At 39.1% G+C, this 19,750-nt stretch overlaps 1 protein-coding gene across 3 annotated transcripts in view; it reads right to left on the bottom strand.

Moving 5' to 3' along the window:
* calcr (calcitonin receptor) overlaps window positions 1–19,750 on the bottom strand; it is a 59,453-nt gene that overhangs the window by 16,417 nt on the left and 23,286 nt on the right. For all 3 annotated transcript variants that reach the window (XM_039606051.1, XM_039606052.1, XM_039606050.1), the window contains 15 exons: window positions 16,561–16,628; window positions 11,816–11,966; window positions 11,303–11,410; window positions 9,414–9,499; window positions 9,173–9,314; window positions 8,966–9,076; window positions 8,658–8,770; window positions 8,463–8,535; window positions 7,175–7,285; window positions 6,908–7,020; window positions 6,627–6,792; window positions 6,428–6,538; window positions 6,230–6,342; window positions 4,349–4,440; window positions 1,086–1,212 (listed from right to left, as the gene is read on the bottom strand). In XM_039606051.1, coding sequence (XP_039461985.1) covers window positions 1,086–1,212; window positions 4,349–4,440; window positions 6,230–6,342; window positions 6,428–6,538; window positions 6,627–6,792; window positions 6,908–7,020; window positions 7,175–7,285; window positions 8,463–8,535; window positions 8,658–8,770; window positions 8,966–9,076; window positions 9,173–9,314; window positions 9,414–9,499; window positions 11,303–11,410; window positions 11,816–11,966; window positions 16,561–16,605 — 1,662 coding nt within the window. In that variant the 5' untranslated portion in view covers window positions 16,606–16,628. The remainder of the gene's footprint in view (window positions 1–1,085; window positions 1,213–4,348; window positions 4,441–6,229; window positions 6,343–6,427; window positions 6,539–6,626; window positions 6,793–6,907; window positions 7,021–7,174; window positions 7,286–8,462; window positions 8,536–8,657; window positions 8,771–8,965; window positions 9,077–9,172; window positions 9,315–9,413; window positions 9,500–11,302; window positions 11,411–11,815; window positions 11,967–16,560; window positions 16,629–19,750) is intronic.

Genomic DNA, 19,750 nt, shown 5'->3' with positions numbered 1-19,750 from the left:
TACCGTTAGCATTTAGCAAATGTCATGTAGCTGCTTCCAGGACCTCCAGATGTCCTAATTCACAAGAATCAGTTTATTTAAAAGTACTTAGCACTTACTGAACTGAAGCGTGTCCAAAAAATATTGAATGTGAATATTCAGAATGAGCTGCTGGTTACAGGAACTGAAAATGTTTTCCTTGAGTTCGAGCCATTCACTGTGACTCAGGGCTGATGTTCACTGTGCAGTGCATTCATACTGTACATAAATGATTTTCCATCACGGTCCTTACGTCATAGATTTGTTAATGGAATTATGTCTTTAAGCATGTCGGCATTATGTAGTTTTGAAATTGGGGTGGATCTGAGTCTGCACTGGTAGAGCACATGGTAGCAGCCTGTAAACCAAGGTCGGCACGCCATAAAGCTTAACCTGCTTTATCATTCTTTTTTAATCTAATGGGAGCATAATTTACAAACTGAACACCATGCTGATTTAAATAAGAATTGAGAATAGTGATTAAGACCATAAACTTTTTATTGGAGGCATAAGTCAAGTGAGCAAAAGGGGCGTTTCCCATAAACTTCTGCACAGCCTGCAACCAGAGGAGTCCCTGCATTAAGGCATAATACAGGCTTTTCCTTTCCCTTTTCAGACTGAAAGAGTAAATGATTCACTTTACATATATAGTTCAGGTAACTACAGGTAGTTCAGGTAGTTACAGGTTGTTGGTCATCACAGTTGAAGCCTGGGAAATCATGACTTTCTCATGCAAACCACTCTAATAGTCACTCTTTTATGATTTTGTGTGTTGGGGAAATCTTCTGAAGTAAATGTTGAAGGTGTTCAGGTGACTTTGTGCTTTGTAAGTAGCCTGTCATATAGGCTTAGAGACCAGTTGGCAACCTGGGGCAACTTCCGGTCATTAGGGAAAAAGTGAATTATAAAACCAGTTGGCGAGTGGTTGCTGGCCGTCGCCTGATGAACTCAGTCGCAAAGAAGGTGCTGCACCAAAAACCTTGTGATCGCTTTGGTCACTAGCAGGTGACAGCTACCAGTAGTTTCCATGGAAGTCACGGTAAATAGGTAAGAGAGGATCTACTCACCGGATTTCTGGCCACCACTTCAGGATTGTTGACAACGGCGATGAGGTGGATGAGGGTAAGGGCAGAATTGAGCACAAAAGAGCAGAAGAGGTTCTTGTGGAGGGTGATCCTTTGGCAGCTCAGACTCCTGTGTGCAAGGATTAATTAAAATGCTGATAATACTGTTCACAAATGTGGAATAAAACCTTTTCAGTCACAGGAAACACAACATCAAATAACACAAAAACTTGGTACAACCGATGGCACGCACAGGAAAGAGAAGTGACTAGCAGGCTGATAGTTTAATGAGATGGTCAAATATTGTTTAAAGTGTCAAATAATTGTTATCTTTCATCTCAAACTGATTTTTTGGCAGCTGTCAAAGAAAAAAAAGCTTGGATCAATGAGCTGGATTGTCTCTAAATGGCCTGAACAAGCTAGAAGTTCTGTTAAATAATGCATAATGGATCCCAAGGGTGCATTCGCATTAGCTTGACTGGCCACTCAGGATTAATAGCGTAATAAAATGCATTACGGGCAAAGTGAAAACAACTATTAGAATCAAAGTCATTCATATCAGTATTATTGTTATTGCTTTTGATGGTTAATATTTTTTTTCTTGACAGCAATCAAACAGACTGCATTTCAGAGCTGAATGGAGTCCTGTAGCAAATTGCTTTTTTACAGAACATACCCTCCATTAAATACCCATTTTACAGTTAAATAAGTTGTATCCATATACCTCTCATGGCCAATTTTATCTTTGATGACTCATAAATCCCCCTGAGACCAATGAAAGCACTAAATGTCCTGAAAAACAGCATAGTGCAGCACATTTCCACAGCGGCCATGTAAAAATATTCAGGCATTTTTCTTTCTCCAGTTCCTGACAAAAAAGGAAATGTAGGAATTGTTCATTGTTTATGTAAGTTTTATTTATACAGTACAGCCCATTTCATTACACGTAAACCCAATTTTCTTCCCATAAAATTAAAAAAAAAAACTATGTCGTTTATATAGGGAGGACTTATCAAAAATGGGGCCATGGCAGCATTGTTCAGCTGTCACAGGTCCCAATGTCTCTGTCAGAATTTCCACCAGCCCCCATTTTTCCACAGAAAACTGGAGTATTTTTATCTGGGAATCCTGACAGTGTTGATGTAGAGTTGTAAATAACAGAGTAGCGACTATACAGCATCACATACCACTGTGAGCTTCACATCTGGATCTTATAATACAAAATCCAGTAATTTAAATGTTTTGGCAGTGAATATATTAAGTAATGGCTGCAAAGAGAGGAAAAAAAGATAAGATGCTCTCAGCCAAACACCTTGTTACTTTATTGAAATCTTAATTTGTTAGGACTTTAATCTCGATGAACCTTGACTGGCCACTGAATTGCTCTGCAGCTGAGTTAATAGTTTGACTCTTGGTGGGTCACGGGGTTTTGTGATTATGCACCTGCCCCAAACTCGGCCTCTAGATTTATGAGTGCGTATAAAACTTTGCTGCACAATAACGGTCTCTTACAAGATCTGTTCTGGATAACAGCTGTGTTTAGGAGGTCAGCAGACTTCAGCACATCAAAATTTATAACTGCAACAATCGCCAACCACAGGGGGAACAAGCCAGTGTTTCTAAATATTGTTTCAGAATGTAAAAAGCGTCTTTTTTATTTGTCGCCACATGCTTCGTGTTCAGAGTGCCTGCTTCAATTAAATGAAAAGCCTCAGTTCTTTTGAAATAACACTGATTAAGCTCCTCACTTCCCAGAGAAACTTAAAGTTTCACAACTATTTTGTAGCACAATCATTAAAATATTACAGATGTGTTCACTGAATATTCCATTTCTTTCCCTCTAATCTGGTTTGTTATTCTGAACTCTTATCTAATTGAATTTCAACTGAAGCACACTGCTTAACTTTGTATTCTCTTCCTCTGGGATTAAGCGTCTGTATGGATGAACATCTATAATGAGCAATAAACTCAGGTGCAAAGCACCAACACATTCTGCTCAGAATTTTAAATATGCACAAAAAACTGAAGATGTGTGAGAAAGCAAAGAAATTATTTACATATTCTAGAAGTAACCTTAATGACTCAGACCTTACCTTACTATATATCCACATGAGGCTATAAAAATAAAACTGAATTGAATTGAAATATTGGTTTTCTGGTGATTGCACAGACTTCTTTTTAGGCCAGAAACAAGCTGCAAATAGTTGCACTGACCAACTAGTTGTCTAGAGGTTGAGACTCTCAACCCCTGGGCAACCACCTTGGATCACAATGGGATTGCCAGAGTCATCAGGGTTGCCAGGTCTCCTGGTGGGAGGCAACCTGTTTCCAAACAATCAGAGTCCGACTCAGACCAAGTGCAACACTCTCAGATTACTGAGTTGCTGCAAAAAACTGCTGATTTATAAACACAGACAGATTGCCAACATTTCGTAATGAGTCTGAGTCAGTCTGTGCTGAGGAGTGCAACTCATCTGTGACATCTGTGTGTCTTTGCTATCCAGCTGCCAGCTGTTATTATCCGGGTTATGTTCCTATGTTGATCCTGAGTGACGGCATCATTTTGCTGTTAAATCACCATCCTGTAGCAACTATGTCTTCTATTCTGTTTCAGATTTATGAGGTTCTGGATGGACCCTTAAGTAGCTAATGTAAATTTCTTGTTTATGTGAATTTTTGCGTATGTAGATGGCGACAAATTCACAGTTTCTGCCAGTTTATCACAGTGAATCACCATATTATCCCAAACAAATTGCATTTAATTGCCAATTTGACGCTACTCAATCACAAACTGATAGCATACTGACTCTGTTTTATTGCCACTTTATCACCATTTTGATGCACCAAAGTCACTTTGAATATGGCAGCTGACTGTGAGTGGTCCTCAAAGACAACAAGTTCATTATAGATAGTTCTAATAACTGTAGTTATGCCTCCAGCCACTGTTTTTCCAAGTATGACTATAGTGTAAGAGAAACTGCAGTGTCAGATTGATAGTTTGCATTAATTTGTAACAGGGAATAATATTTTATTACAGTCTGTCTCATATTTTGCTGACTCCAAATGAGGCAAAGACAAGAATCGTGCTAATAATGAGTAAGGACAACATCATCACTGTGCCTGTCAGATCATGTCAGGTAAAGATGATGAGTCATTAAGGATGACAACACCACCTATTAATCATCATTGCGTCATCAAATCAGTAACTACAGCTGCATTCTCACAGTGCTGCAGTCTCACATGTAGCATCACATTGAATCTTTTACCTGAAGTAGAAGAAGATGGCCAGAGAGATAAGCAGGGAGGCTATGGATAAAGCATGGCCCACGATGGCCATGTAAAACAGGATGTAGGCGGACTGTAAAACAAAAAACACAAAGATAGAGATGCTGTGTATTACTAGACAAAAGGAACATGTTTTCTTGTCTACAGCTGACTTTCAGGTCTACCACAAAATTCAGCTGAATTAATTTGATGGTTTTTACTTTTAGGACAAAACGCTCAACAAGAAATGTTGTTGCACTTTCACAATCCTGAACCCGATTTCCAATACTGATATTTTCAATGATAACTTTAGTTAGTTTGAGTAAAAAGGCAAACAGGAGGAGGAAAACCATTCTCACTATTTTCCAAACTAATGCTGTTAGCTTTGAGACTGAAGTTTATTCATGTTTATTCATTATAACTTTCTCACATCATTCTGACCGCTTCTCAAAATGTTTTAACCTTGCACTGACACATACATATAACTTAGCATTTACAGCATAATTTCAATTAAGGAGCTTATGTATACTGGTGGATTAACAATTACCAAAGCATAAAAATGACTTTCTAATCACCAGTACTCTTAATTTAGGGCAGCTAATACATAGACCTTACATCGGGCGGTGGTCTGATAAATTTGTTAAGTACTGTATGGGGAGAGGTAACTTTAGACCATTAGATTCCATGTGTTCCCAGTGAGGATTATAATTTGTCAAACAATAAAACATAATGGATCACAGCTGTGCAGCCCAATCGAACAACAATAAATCTGAACATTTTAAGCCCCCTACGATCAAACACACGTGGAACAGAGATAAACAAAGCCTGACTTTTCTGCTTTTTCCCACAAATATGAATCTTTAAAAAAAAAAAAATCAAGTAAGAAATTAACTGGAGCTGCCAGAGGAATGTTTGAATCAAGATAAAATATTATTTGAATTACCGAAGCAGGTAGAGGTATCAATGTCAGTTATAATTAGCGCTGCAAACATTTTCTATCTTTGGCACAATTTAATCCCCAGGTCTAACTCTAACACCATGCTGATGAGATTCTGTTCACTGTATAGCCAAAATATCCATTAGTAAACAAAACAAAATTGCAATGACAACAAAATGAAACTGCTTTTGGGAAATTATGAATGGTCAGGGTCAACAAATCCAGAAAGATTCCAAATTTAAAGCCAGCTGCTGAACATTTTTGCACAAACACAAATGGTTTGGCATAAGAGTTGATAATAACATGCTTGCCCATAAAAGAGGCACAGTCACTACTAATTAAAACATTTCAAAAATGTTTTACTAAAGTTCAAACAGTCCATCTGGGTGTTTGTATTTCCAGCAAGAGTTCTGTGATGTTCTGGTCTGGTTTTCATGTGGAAAATGTTGTTAAAGGCTTCATTTTGTAGCCGTGGGCTGTTGGTGATGAGAAGGTTGTTAATATGTGGAGATGTCGTCGTAACACTATTACTAAGGAGACTTCCTGTGACTGTATAGCCTGTGGCACAGGCTATTGGGAAGCATTTATTGGAAGCAAGCTTCCAATAAATGCAAACTCTGTTTGTTCAGTCAAACAAAACCTACTTTGTCTGGACTTGGCCCCATGAGATAAGACCATTACGTGTACAAATTCTAACTGTAAGCAGGTAATAATGTAATTTTAAGCCTTCCTGCCTGTCATGTAAACAAATGCATCAAACTCATGCGTGGTCTGAAATGTCAGCTATGTTATTTTAGATCGGTATCACACCAGTATGGGAGCGTTATGAATCTCAGTAGTGCAGAGCCCCTGGCACAGAGGAAACTATTATGCTGACCCATCACACTGTGGCCACAATGCAGCAGATTAATGATAGCGGAATAGTTTTAAATTTGAAATAAATTACCTTCAGCTTGGCATTGGTGTTTTCATTGCAGAGTGTGTAGTTAGACCAAGTTCTGTTGGTGTCCGGGTGACGAAACCACTGCCCGTCCTCTCCACAATACTTTGTTGCTTTTTCTAAACATATCGGTCATGAAACAAGTTAATCGCTTCAAATCAAAAGAACTTGAGAGGAGCTCAATGTTTCAGTCTCGCTGCTTACCTGTAGGGTCGAAGTCATGAAAATAATTAGGGCAGTTTTGGAAAGTGTAAGTTCCCGCTGGAGTGTCGTCCCAGCACAGCCAGCCATCCCAGTTGCGACTGCAGTACAAACCTGTAACATCCACACAGTGTGATGACACTTAAACATTAATAGGGGAGTAGAGGTCCCAGATTTTCATTTAATTTGATATTCTTGTTACCTGACTTGTTATAAGGCGGATCTCGATTCATTTTCTCGAAGCATTTATACTGGTTGTCGAGGATTTTTTTCCTCCTTATTTCCTGCTGCTCCCGATTAGCCGTGGGACTGACCGTGGCCTCGTCGGCACTGTTGACCTCAGTCTCCCTGGAAAACTGGGCGGCTGCCTTGATTTTAGTGAAGTTTAATATCACACATACACACAGAGTCATGCTCAGTTAAACTAAACAATGACCAAGGAGAAAAACGGTATGGAATAATTGCACATTATTGTTGCATTACCTTTAACCTGTCTTTAGTGTTGATGGCACAGAGTGTATAGTTGGTCCATGTCTTGTTGCTCTCTGGGTGGCGAAACCACTGCCCATCCTCTCTGCAGTACCTGGATGCCCTTTCTAAAAAGAATGCTTATGTATAAATATATCGCTGTACACAATTTAACACTCATTGAGTTCTTTCTTTTAAAATATCATTCATAGAAGATCAGGGAAGGTAAGCAGGAAAGCAGCAAATCTTTAAACAAACAACGTGTTGAATTTTACCACCTACCAGTGGGGTCGAGGTCAGAAAAATAATCAGGGCAGCTCTGAGAGACCGTGGTTCCTGCCGGAGTGTCGTTCCAGCACAACCAGCCATCCCAGTCACGGTTGCAGTACAGTCCTGTAGGACCCAACAAACCCACAAAACATGATAGCAAATGTGTATAAGTCTCAGATTCACATGGATAAACGTGAAACTTATGATGACAGGTAATCTCACTGGCTAAAAACAAGACACTAATATTTAGTTGGACCATCTTTAGGTTTGATGCAGTCACTTTGGCATTGTTTTGTGCAATGTCACATTTATTTCCATCTTGAGTTGCATTGTGTTTTAGACAAGATCTTGTACTGACAATGGGAGAGTTAGACTGCTGGGTACAGTCTTCTCCATTGCATCCCAAAGAGTCTCAGCGGTGTTAAGGTCTTGTGGTCCATGAACCACTCTTTCACAGTTTGAGCCTGTTGAATGATGACGTTGCCATCGGGTGAATATTCAGGTGGTCATTTGAGCTCTGTACAACTGAAGCAACCGGAGATCACAACACCTCCCCCGCTGCGTTCTACGGTAGGCATTAGGCATGAGCACCTCATCCACCTTTCTTTTCTTACCTTTCTTGTCTATCATTTGTGAACAGGGTAAATCTGGACTCATCAGACTACAAGACTTTTCTGTTGCTCCAAAGTCCGATCTTTATGCTACCTGGGAAAACGAGGCTTTTTTGCGATTAGCTTCACTGATAAGTATTTTTTCTTAAAGCTGCACAATTGTTCTCTTTTATTGTGAATGCTCTTACTTTCACCAGTAAACAAAGCTGTGAGCTCTGCTGGTGGATTTTTTACATTTTTTTTAACGATTTGATGTCACCAAACATTTACGTAACCTCTGATCACTTCACCACATTCAGCTTTTTTTTCCGACTACATTTCTTCCTCGTAGCAGTCCTCCCAGCTTTAAATAATGCATCGGGAAGTTCCTAATCCAGCTTTAGTAATTTCAACAATATCCTAATTTGTTTTCTTTGCTTAATGCAGGTCGATAATTTGACTTCTGAAACAGAGTAACATCTTGTTCACAAGCATGGGATGCATCACCAGACATGGCTGTTTACGAACTGGGAAGCTACTCACTGCATCCCTTGGGGTTAAATAACTTCCTGCCAACCAAAACATTAATCACTGCAGAAATTATCCAATGGAAGGTTCTTATTCAATTATTTTGTGAAGTCCAGACGCTGAATTTCTTTGGCCAGGTAGTGTAAAAGCTCAGCATTGTGCAGAAGAAAGAATCAGTTTACCTGTTTTTGTAGACGGTGGCTCTTGTTTTATTTTGAGGAGACATCTGTATTCATTCTCAAGCAACTTCAGTTTCTATGGGGAAAAAATGAAAATGTCAGCTTTAAACAGTACTGAACAGACAAACTGAGGACCATGTGCAAGGACCTGTTGAATAAACACACATCAAACAGTTTATTACGTTCAGCGTATGTTACCCTCTGCCTTTTCTCATGGGTGGTTGCACAGAGCGTATAGTTGGTCCAAGTCCTGTTGCTGTCTGGATGTTGAAACCACTTCCCATCTGCTCCACAGTACTTAGTTGCCTTTTCTGTAAAGAATAATTCCATCACTAAATACAGGTGCTTTTTACTATCCATCCATTCATTCATTTTCTTCTGCTCATGGATTCAAACCAAGGACCTTACTGTGTGGAAACAGTGCAACGCTTCCTCTTCTTACTTAGACGTTTAGATGTTGTAACAGTTTATCAGATGAGCAAATCCTCTTGAATGTCTTTGCTCACCTGTGGGGTCGAAGTCACCGAAATAATCGGGGCAGTTTCGGGAGGCGTACGTGTCCGCTGGAGTGTCATCCCAACACAACCACCCATCCCAGGTACGACTGCAATACCGCCCTACACCAGGAAAAAAAGCAAAGAAATGTTTACAGCCCCATTATTCATAAATTTGCAAGCCTATGAAGTAGATGCTGATGAATGTGATATATTGACCTGATTTTCTATAAGGTGGATCATTCTTCATTTTCTCTTGGCATTTCTTTTCATTCTCAAGGATAATTTTCTCTGTGCTAACCCCTGGAGCCTCCGTGGTTGGCTCTGCTGCTGCGTCCCTTTGAAAATCAGGGATTTCCTTCTGGGAATGAAAAATATTAGGCTGCTGCATATAGAAACTGATGCAAGCTTTGTCTTGTTCAATCACTTTCAGAGAAAAAACAAAACAATGAACAATTACCTCTAATTTGTCCTTTAAAGTTTGTTGACAGGTAGAGCCAGTCTGGATCCAGTTACCTGATTCATCACAATATTTGGTCATTTTTTCTGTGGAAAAAAAAGGAAAAAGCCTCATTGGCTGCGCTACAGCAGCATTATCCATCAATAATTTTCCTAAAAGCCTCATATACTATATTAAACGGCTTACAGGCGCAGTCTACTGCTCCTGTTTGTTTAGCAGAGAGTTCAGTAGAGATTCTTTGTATGCTTTGGCTGCGTCTTTCAGTGTTTTTCAGCAGTAATACATTGGCATAGCCCAAACACATAAATCTAAACCTGAACCTTGGCATTATGAAACAAATGCATTTAACTTAGCTCGAAAAATATCATCAGAAGTTAGTCACATAGAAATGTCCACATTTGGAATAGTTGTACGGTCATTTCCTGTACGTCAGGTTTCAAACCACATGTAGTGGAGATCCATGGCTGGACCTATCAGTGAGATCACTTTGTTCCTGACATCAACAACTGCAGTCCGACTGCCTAGTCCTCTCTGGCAGCTCATTAACTGTTCAGCAACCACTTCCAACTGTACGTCTTCCCAAAGACCTCGTATCAGCAGCATCAGCTTTCAAGGAGTCATGAGGGTACCCTTAACACCGCAGGCATTTTGGGAAGATCCTTTATGAGCCGTCTCTTACAAAAATGGCTGCTCTGTTCCCACATTCATGTTCTCGCTCCCTATCCATCTGTCAGGAATCGAGCGTCCCTTTATATTTTTATAATTCCTCCCTTTCTTTTCTTTTCTTTCTTTTTCTTTGCTTGTCTTTTTCCCCCCTTACATATTCCTCATTCATCTCTCTGTCCTCTCCTTCACCTCTGCTCTCTTCGTCATATTGCATCTCCTAAATCAGACATGACTTGAGTCTGGAGTTCTTCAACTAGACATTATTGAACCTTGTATTACTCACAATGTAAAAACTGCACATTCTTTGGAAACGCTTTATGCTGCAATCCAAACATCAATTGTACTTATATAATCACAGTCAAATTCAATATGAATAAATCTCCTTTTCTATCCTGCCTGACTTAAAGAGTACAGTAGGATCCTGTTTTACCTTGTTTACAGTGTATTATTAATCTTTTCTCTAGCATGTCATACAGAAGCAAATATGATTGGGTTTTTTCATGAATCTGCAACCAAATAGTTATGCAAGGTTATGCTTAATCTCTACAGACTAATATCTTTATATAAGTGCACATAATCTGTAGGCAACCAACAACATTTTTGCTATTGGAATCTTTCTGGTTTTAAATTCGTGGTGTCCAGAAGACTGGCCAATCACATTTGAGCATTCAAGCAAATAGTTAGTATTAAGTTAAAATGTATCGACATTAATAAACAATGAATGGAATTAAACTATTGGCTTGGATATCTGCAGGTTACACCGAAACCAGTTGCACAGTTGTGCTTGAATTAAGATGGTTACCGTCTTCACGATCGTATTACTAAGCTGAAGCTTCAGTTTTGCATCTGTTGTGTGATAAACAAAAGCATTAACCTTTGACCTGAGGAGGGGATTTACATAATACATAATAGATAGTCTGCCTCAGCTAAGTTTCACATCAATCACTCTATTGCTTTATGAATAAAACAGATGATACTTACTGGCCGATGCAGTAAGTTTAAGACATCTGTCTTAAACTTATGCATAACATTCATAAAACCATACACTAAAACTAAGCAGTACTCCGCAGCTGTGAAATTTTAAGTCCTTACAGAACAAAGTTAAGCAAGCTATCTGGCCTCTGTGAGACACGATTAATTAAGTTGTGCAGAAAACCCAGCAGGTCTCACTTCAGACCGCCTGTTGCTGTAAATCTAGTGAGAGATGCGAAAAACGTTCTTACCAGTCGGGTCGAGTTGAGGATGATGCGGACAATTTTGTGTTACTGATGTCCCGGCTGGTGTCTCATCCCAGCACAACAAACCATCCCACATGTAATCACAGCGCACCCCTCGAAGAAGGAAAAAAGGGGGGGAAAAGTGTAATTACTGCCATAAGCAACACTTATTTTTCTTACATAAGTATACTATTAAAGAAAAAACTGTTAAAAAATGAAAAATGTCCTTGTCTTTTCTACATTACATTACAATTTAAAAAATTCTTTATTATTCATTTATTTAGTCAGAGTAATATAATGTACAATAATGTCTCTACAGATGTGATTACGTCTTGCAGCCTAAACTTTAAAAGCCCTATCGGGCCAGTTAGCTTGCAGCAGTACCACTATTATCTTTAACAAGAACACAAACATTGTTCTGATCCCATTCAATAGTTTTACATCACTCCACCTGCAAAGCCCTCCCAGAGTTAATGGATTTGGTCTCAAGAAGCCTGAAATTAATTTGGGACCTCTCACCAGTTCTGTTTTCTTGGCGGCCTGTGCGGGACAGCTCGAGACATTTGTATTGACCCTGGCTCAGCGCCTGCACACTTTGTCCCTCTATAATGCTCTGCTGAGGACTGAGCGATGGGTCTGAGGTTGAGTCAGTGCCTTCCGCCGTCCTGCGCTGTGGAGACAACACGAAATTAGAGTTGAGAGGAGGACATGCCCTACACTAAGTGCAATACGTGCCGTGGCCAGGGAAGCATCATTGTGTTATTTGCGGTTTCTGCTCTGATCTACATTTCTTTGATAGTCAAAAAAAAGGTAAATATCATCTTGAATGGTGATGTAGGTTTCAATTATAATATCTCAGAGTTTTATCATGCTTGGATAAAGATGTGCATCTGGATAAAGGATAGAAAAAAAATGAAAATAAATCAGCATGGAAAGTTTTTGAAGCATCTTCAAAGCTTTTCTGATGAGGATTTCACTCTGCTTTGAAATTCTACTCACGCTCCATTTGTGTAACTCATTAAAATGTTTGCGAGCTCACAAAGGACGTTAAGCAGCTGACTTTCTCCCAATGAATCTTTTCTCTGCTCTATTGTTTGTGTTTGGAGGTAACATTAAAATGGAGAAGCCCGCTGTGTGAAATGCTGATTCTGATAATGCTGTTCACTGAAGGATAAAGAGCCCATCTTGCTGTGACTTATCTTCCTTCTTTTTTTGGCAGAAAATTAAGCCTCTCGGAGGCTCATGCACTTGCATTTTCCAAATTCTTTGTGGAAATTTAACACTTTGCTTGGGAGATCGTGTCCTCATATCATAAATGAGATGCAAACCCACAATCCCCTGGTTCCCTGTGGAGGAAATACAAATTGTGATTAAATCAAAGTGTCGTCCTTACCTGTCCGATAAAAAGTTTGTAAAAAAAATACAAAGCAGGTTTAAAAAAAGTGGCTTTTGTTTGAGAGCTGATGTCCCATGTAGCAGTTTAGCAGCCGTACATATGATGTCACTCCAAGCATTGAAGTAAATGACGTCATACATACGACCACCAGGCCACCACCAGTATCAACAGCTGAGCTGAATGAGAAAAAATAAAACAACTTCTCATGTCAAGGTCTAACAGTTTCATCACCTACACAAGTCTTTAGTATTCAACATGACAAAACCACACAACACAGAAACACGTGGCAGACCTGCACAGGTACATCAGGCATAAATATTTAGCTGGAAGACCTCGTCCTCAACTCGAGCAGAAACGGAGGCTGGGAAAGTAAACTTCCATCTCTTTGTGACATTGAAGAATACCAAATGATTTTCCATGAAGCCCATTGACTCAAAAAAAAGTCTGTAAAAAGTTCAAAATGTTTTTTCACCCAGTTGGTGTTGAAGATCATTTTATTAAGACCTTAATTATTCAAGTAACCATAATTTGTACAAGCTCCACTTCAAAGTTTGACTTTTGATTGTAATATCTTAATAGGGCACATCATTAAGTGATAGAACACCATGCCAAAATATGTCATCCCTATATGACATACGGTTTGTGTTACGCTCTGTGACTGATGATTACAACAGCCCCATTAAGCTAATTGATGACATTCCTCAAAAGCTGGGGCTGGGGAAATGTCGCAGCTCTCCAAGGTGCATTAAATATCTGATCCTGGGGTTCAGAAGAGCCCAAATCAAGATTTGAGGTCAATATCTCATTAAGATCTTTCTGCTGTAGGCTGTTGTTTATATGGCACTGCTATTGGACATTAATATAATATAATGTCCAGAGATTGGTTAATAATATGAGATTATTGCATTAGGTTTTATTTCCTTTATTGCTTCTATTAACCTCTAACAGGAAGTTTACCTCCTGGTGTTTTATGCATAGTAAATCTTTAATCCATTTTTCTTTGATAAAGATCACATTTTCTACTCTCCACTGCCGTTTAAATTTTTTTTGCTATACATGTATAGCAAGGTACTCATTTTTGATTTTGAGGCCATGTACATAGCGGCACAAAAGTGGTACAAAAATAAAACCAAAACCAAAAATAAAAAAGTGACTTCTTTGTTTTTCTGTGGCTGATGAGAGAATGTGCTGTTATCATAATAACAAATAACTTTATTAACATAGCACTTTTCAAAATTTACATTACAAAGTGTGTTACAAGAGCAACAGAATAAAACCAGAGTAACAAACGTAAGAAATAAAAAGACAATTTAAAGCTAATTAAAGCTCAAATAAAATCGGGCAGAGCCTTGTCATTAAAAGTATCCTTGTGCCTGACTTCACCAATCCTGTTCCAGAGTGCAATCGCTCAGTGCGGTTAAGTGCTTTAGACAATGACACACTTTCTTGTTATTTTGACTCTGTGCACCAACAGAATGGATTTTAAATCAAACAAACAAGATGTGATTGAAGTGCAGACTTTCAAATCAAGGTTTTACAAAAGTTTTGTATTAACTGTTTAGAAATCACAGACATGTTTATACATCGCCCCCAGTCTTCAGAGGCTCAGAGTAATTGGACAGTTGACTGGCAAGCAGTTCCATGTTCCCTCATTAGTTTTTATCACAAATTAAGGAGATAAAACATCTGGAATTAATTCAAAGCATTAAACTTTAATTTGGTAGCTGTTCACTTTAGCTCTCCAAAGAGGAAAAAAAGAGATGTCGATATAAAGACAGAGATCGTCATTAGGATTGAAAACCAAAATAAACTTAACAGAGAGAGAAAAAAGCTGTAGGAGTGACCAAATCAGCAATCTGGTGATTCTTAAACAGAAGGAGCGCAGAGGTCAGCTCAGCAACACCAAACGGCCTGAAAGACCACAACGACGTGGACGATCACAAAATAATTCCCATGGTTAACAACAGCATCCAGTTATTTCAAGAATTAATTCAAAACTCTCAATGAGGTAGGCGTGTCGTTGTCAGTCAAGAGACACCTTCATTAATGTAAATACAACAAGGTGAAAAACACTGGTTAACGCTCAAGAAAAGCAAGGCCCGACTCTGCTGTTGAAGACCCCAATGAGCAGATGGACGGATGAAACCAAAGGTATAGAGGAGAAAAACGGCTTGATCTGTGGAGGAAATGTTATGGCATAGGCATGAATGGCTGCCAGTGGAGCTGGGTCACTAGTGTTTACTGATGGCATGACTGCTGATGGAAGCAGCAGGATGAATGGTGAAGTGGACAGGGCTATACTCTCTGCTCAGATTTAACCAAATGCTGCAAAACCGATCCAACAGTGCATCACAGTGGACGTGGATAACGACCCAAAGCTTACTGCAAAAGCAACCCAAGAATTTCTCAAGGCAAAGAAAAGGAGTATTCTTCAATGGCCAAACATCCACCTGAATCTCTGCCTCCACTTATGAAAACTGAAAACAGAAAGACCCGCAGACGTGTGGTATGTCATGGTCCCCATGTCCTCTCAGGTTCTGAGTTTCTTTCATTCTCTTAATAATTATAACAACTTAGATTTGTACAGCGCCTTTCAAGAAACCCAAGGACGCTTTACAAAAGAGTATAAACAAACGATCTTCTCCTCTACTTGCTCCATCTCTCTTCTCTCTATCATGTATATATATGTGTGGGCTTGAGTATTAACTCTGTTTACTCCTCCCACAAGTAGATACTCATCTGCTATCAGCAGCAGTATATAACCCTTCTTCTCCTCTCTGTTTCTTGTAGGAATGACTAATTTAGACCTCTTACCTTGTTTGCTTGTTAACTTGTTGACCAGTGCGCCATACTTACCCGACCTGTCCTCCTTTTTTTGCAGATTGTGTCCTGGTGTGCCTGCCTTCCTTCTGGAGAAACCTGCCTGACTTACTCTTTTTTCACATAAATACTTACCTGTGGGTTTGGAGGGAACTTACCTGCACCAGCGTGTGTGGAGAATATGTCCCAGTAAATACAGCTGTGGAAAACAGAATTTTACCTGCAGTTCTACTTGTGAAAGCAACCAAAATCAAGCTCTGCCTGCAAGCTGAGAGAACAGTGAACCTGTGGTAACTAGACTTGAACCTACAAAAAAAGAAAGACTTGAAAACCACTGTTTCAATATCAACTTTAGTAGTGTTGTGAAATGCTGTAAATACTTACCTGCTGTGAATTCAAGAGTGTTAATCAAAGCCTTTGAACTTTTTCCAGCCTTTTGCACCAACCATGAAAAAGCAAGTGAAGGCTACTGCAGTAAAGGCCTGGCAGAGCATCTCAAGGGAGGAACCCTAGTTTGTCCAATTATTTTTGAGCCTCTGAAAACGGCGCGCTATGTATGAAGATTTAATGTAACACAAATAATAAATTAAACCTCTTGCACTAAAGCTGAAAGTCACGCTTAAATCACACCTTTTTGATCTTTTGATTGGAAATCCACTAAAATATTCATAAATTTAAGAAATGACTTGTCCAGTGTGTCTTTTTGCATCTGAAGATGTCATTTTACATTAAAACCGTTGTGATCTTCTGCATAAAGGGCAAGGATCAGCTATATTTTGAAGCAGCAAATGCACATCTATACATATATATACTTGGCTCATTTATATTGGGGATATTTAAACTGGGGTAGTTCTAAAGTTAATTTTACAGGGTGAGTGAATTTGCTGAAAGAAAACCACTAGACCACAACATATTATATGTCCCTTTAATGAGAACTGAATCCTGTGTTTCAGGAAACGTGTACAGCATACAAAATGGGCAAAGTGAGAGATCGGGCCTTCAGAAATATATGCTATTGTACATCCTTGTGTAAAAAGTGTGAGCTTACCACCAGGAGAAACCAAAGGATCCAAATGGAGCCAATTAACCTCATATCTTCCTCTCGCAGGCAGATCTCTAGAGAGAGGGAGGAGAACAACATGTTAAACCTATCAGAAAAATAAATTGTCTACCGTGAAGGTGACTGACTGAACAAACAGTGCGCTGTTTCGAATCAGGATTACAGCTTCTCAGGAGAAAACAGTCACAGCAATCATTCATCTGAAATGCAAAACACTGCAGCAGCGCTGCAGTTTGTGACATTCCACACTCCTCGCCTTTGTGCGCGTGCCTGGGAGATGGTGAGACGGCGCGTCTGTCAGGATGCGAAACAATGGCATAAAAGGAGTAACTTTACATTGTGAGAGCAAAAGAATGACGAAAAGCAGAAACACATTCGGACCAAAATAGTTGATGCTCATTAATCATTTTGCACTGAGCCTCTAGCTCCGCAGGACGACAGGAGCGGAGCGGACGGTTCAGTAACCGAGTGCATGTGAGATTAAAATTCTCTTCAGGTCTCTTTGCTCAGGCTAACAGAGTCCCTGTTGAAAACCCATCATTCTGCAGTTTGAATAGTTACAATGACCCACTGGTTGTTCTCCACACCCCACAGCGGCCCAGGGGGCAGGGTGTTCAGCAGATACGCATGCATGAGCCAGACCAATAAATCACCATGAAAGGACAATTTATAGTATTTGTTTGGCTTCAGAGGCACATGGATGGTAGGCTACTTAGCTTTAGGATGACAAATATACCTGGATCTGCCAAGAGTGTGAGTCTAGCGATGCTGATGTCTGAACAGGAATCCCTTGAATCTTTTCCAGTTCTTATGTTTCGACGTTTCACTGCTTTCCTTTGCATGTGACCAGGCTACAACGATTTCATTTCTTAACTACCTGTTAGTGTTAGATTTGATTTGAACATTTTATTGCTGGTTTTTAAAGCCCTTCACGGTCTGGCTCCTGCCTATAGCTATGAGATGTTAACTTCATATGATCCGGGCCGCTGCTTGATATCTTCTGACTGGGCCTTGTTAGTGGTTCCAAAGGCTTTCACTAAAGGCAATGGGAAACTAAACTTTTTCTTTCTGTAAATCTCTTTTTGAATCACATCGTTTATCATTCAGTTTTCTATAGCTGCTCATGGCTTTATCAAATCTTTTTCACTTTTAAGACCCAAAGACTGTATCCTTCTTTTTCTTTTGATTTTTTTCATTGTTATAATTTATGTTGAATTGTTTTTAACTCTAACTTTTCATATCTGTTGCTTTTATTATTGTTACAAATAAAAGTATTTTGCAAAATTTTACAGCTTACAGTTTGTGATTGAGAAAACAGGAAATGTTTTCTACCAGTCCCATTATGGAAATACATGCTGATATTTACTGACTAGTTATACATATATATATAAGTTTTATGCTCATGGCCACAGATTTTGTGATAATGCAAATCAAGTGTCAACAAAAGCTCAGTAAACACAAATGACACAACACAATAAGACTGTCACAGATACACTGATCCTTTTGAAATTTGGGGTTTTAAAAACACAAAAATCCAGAGGCCACAGAGGTGATCTTAAATGTATAATTTAGTGTGGAAAAACTGCTAAAATCCCATGAATTAGGTTTAAATAACAATTATAAATAATAATAATAATGAGTTAGAGAATGACTGTAATCAGCCCAATCCTAATCACCAAACATTTTCAGTCCGAGCCTAAATGCTGCTCTATACTTTCCAAATAATAGAACAGAATTTACTGGACTATTTTTCTGGCTCCACCTCAGTGTTTAAAAGCTGAAGATCATAACGACAAAGCAGTTTACACCGCTGCTTTGAAAAGAAGCGGGGAAGGAAAACAAAGAAGCGCACAAATATAGCGATCATTAGGAAAGAGATGAGACATGACAGGCGAGGGAGAAGTATGGATCCCAAAATTGCCTCTAGGAGCAGAAGATCCATGAACACTACTATTACTGCAGCACAGAGGTTTCACATCAGTCAGTTATCCTGCTAATCACCGCTGGGTGATCACGCGCATGTGAATTTATCTAAAAGTGGATTAATTGCATATTCTGTGAGGCAGAGACTTTCCACAACGAGTCAAATAACAGTTAAACGCTGTTAGGACAAATGACATTGCTCACTTCATGCCAACTGGAAAAGGCTTCACTGAGAACAACTGTAACTGTCAGGCAGGAAAAATGGTATTGTATTATTTCATATATTTTATGTATGTATAATAGGAAAGCACTTTATATTTTAAATGCCACTTTTAATGGCTCTGTGAAGATAGAGCTACAGAAGGTTTTTAGGCTAGCATAAAAACTGGAAACATTGGGTATAGCAAGCCATTGTCCAAAGTTTAAAAAAAAAAACATTATTTATTTATTTTTTTTAGATGGCAACAAGAATTCAAACAAATCAGAAAATACACCTATGGACAGGTTTTTAAGGCGCCTATTCCATAATTGAAGTGGTAGGAGAGCTGCTATGCAGGCATTGTTATAAAGACTATGGGAACTGGGTGTGTACTTGGTGCCGGGTAGGAGTTGGGACTGTTCGAGACATCAATAACCCCTGGAGCATTTCAACATTATAACACACTCTCTGCCCATCAATAATAAATTTGCACGTTTCAAATCTTAACAGCTCTGCTTCACACGTGACAGAACTCAAACTCAAATCTCCAGGCTATATTCGACTTTCATCAGGGAAGAGGTTAGGCTATCCTTTCCCATTAGCTCCATGTACGTGTCTAAAAATAGACCCCAGAGCATTTTGTAGGCGGATGTGTCCAATGTGATAAGAACAGTGAGGCATGAAGCTCCGCACACTCCCCATAGAGAAGATGAGAGCGAGCGCTCAGACGGGATGAGGGGGCACAGAGGAGAACGTAAACAGTATAACAGTGCTGTTTAGGACTGGAAGCTGATGCAGATCAAGCAAAAGGTCAATTAGCTGCAGCAGGGATTTGCAAGGATCTTTTGCAACATTAGTTATATTCTAAATTACTTTGAAAATACAGCAGATCCACTTATTTTGACTTTAAGGGTAAGCTAGAGACTAAATGACTGTTAAAAGCAGTATGTCTTTAGCTTTTATAAATTAAATGAATTCAAAATGATGACATCAGCTGCTTCTATTATGTCTTTTGTCTTTGATTGGTGATTCCAACAGCAGACAAATCTAGATTTG

The sequence above is a fragment of the Oreochromis aureus genome, linkage group 22, assembly GCF_013358895.1.
Source record: "Oreochromis aureus strain Israel breed Guangdong linkage group 22, ZZ_aureus, whole genome shotgun sequence".
Lineage (NCBI taxonomy): Eukaryota > Metazoa > Chordata > Actinopteri > Cichliformes > Cichlidae > Oreochromis > Oreochromis aureus.
The sequence above is the reverse complement of the archived record's forward strand: the minus strand, read 5'-3'. Positions and strand labels throughout refer to the sequence as shown.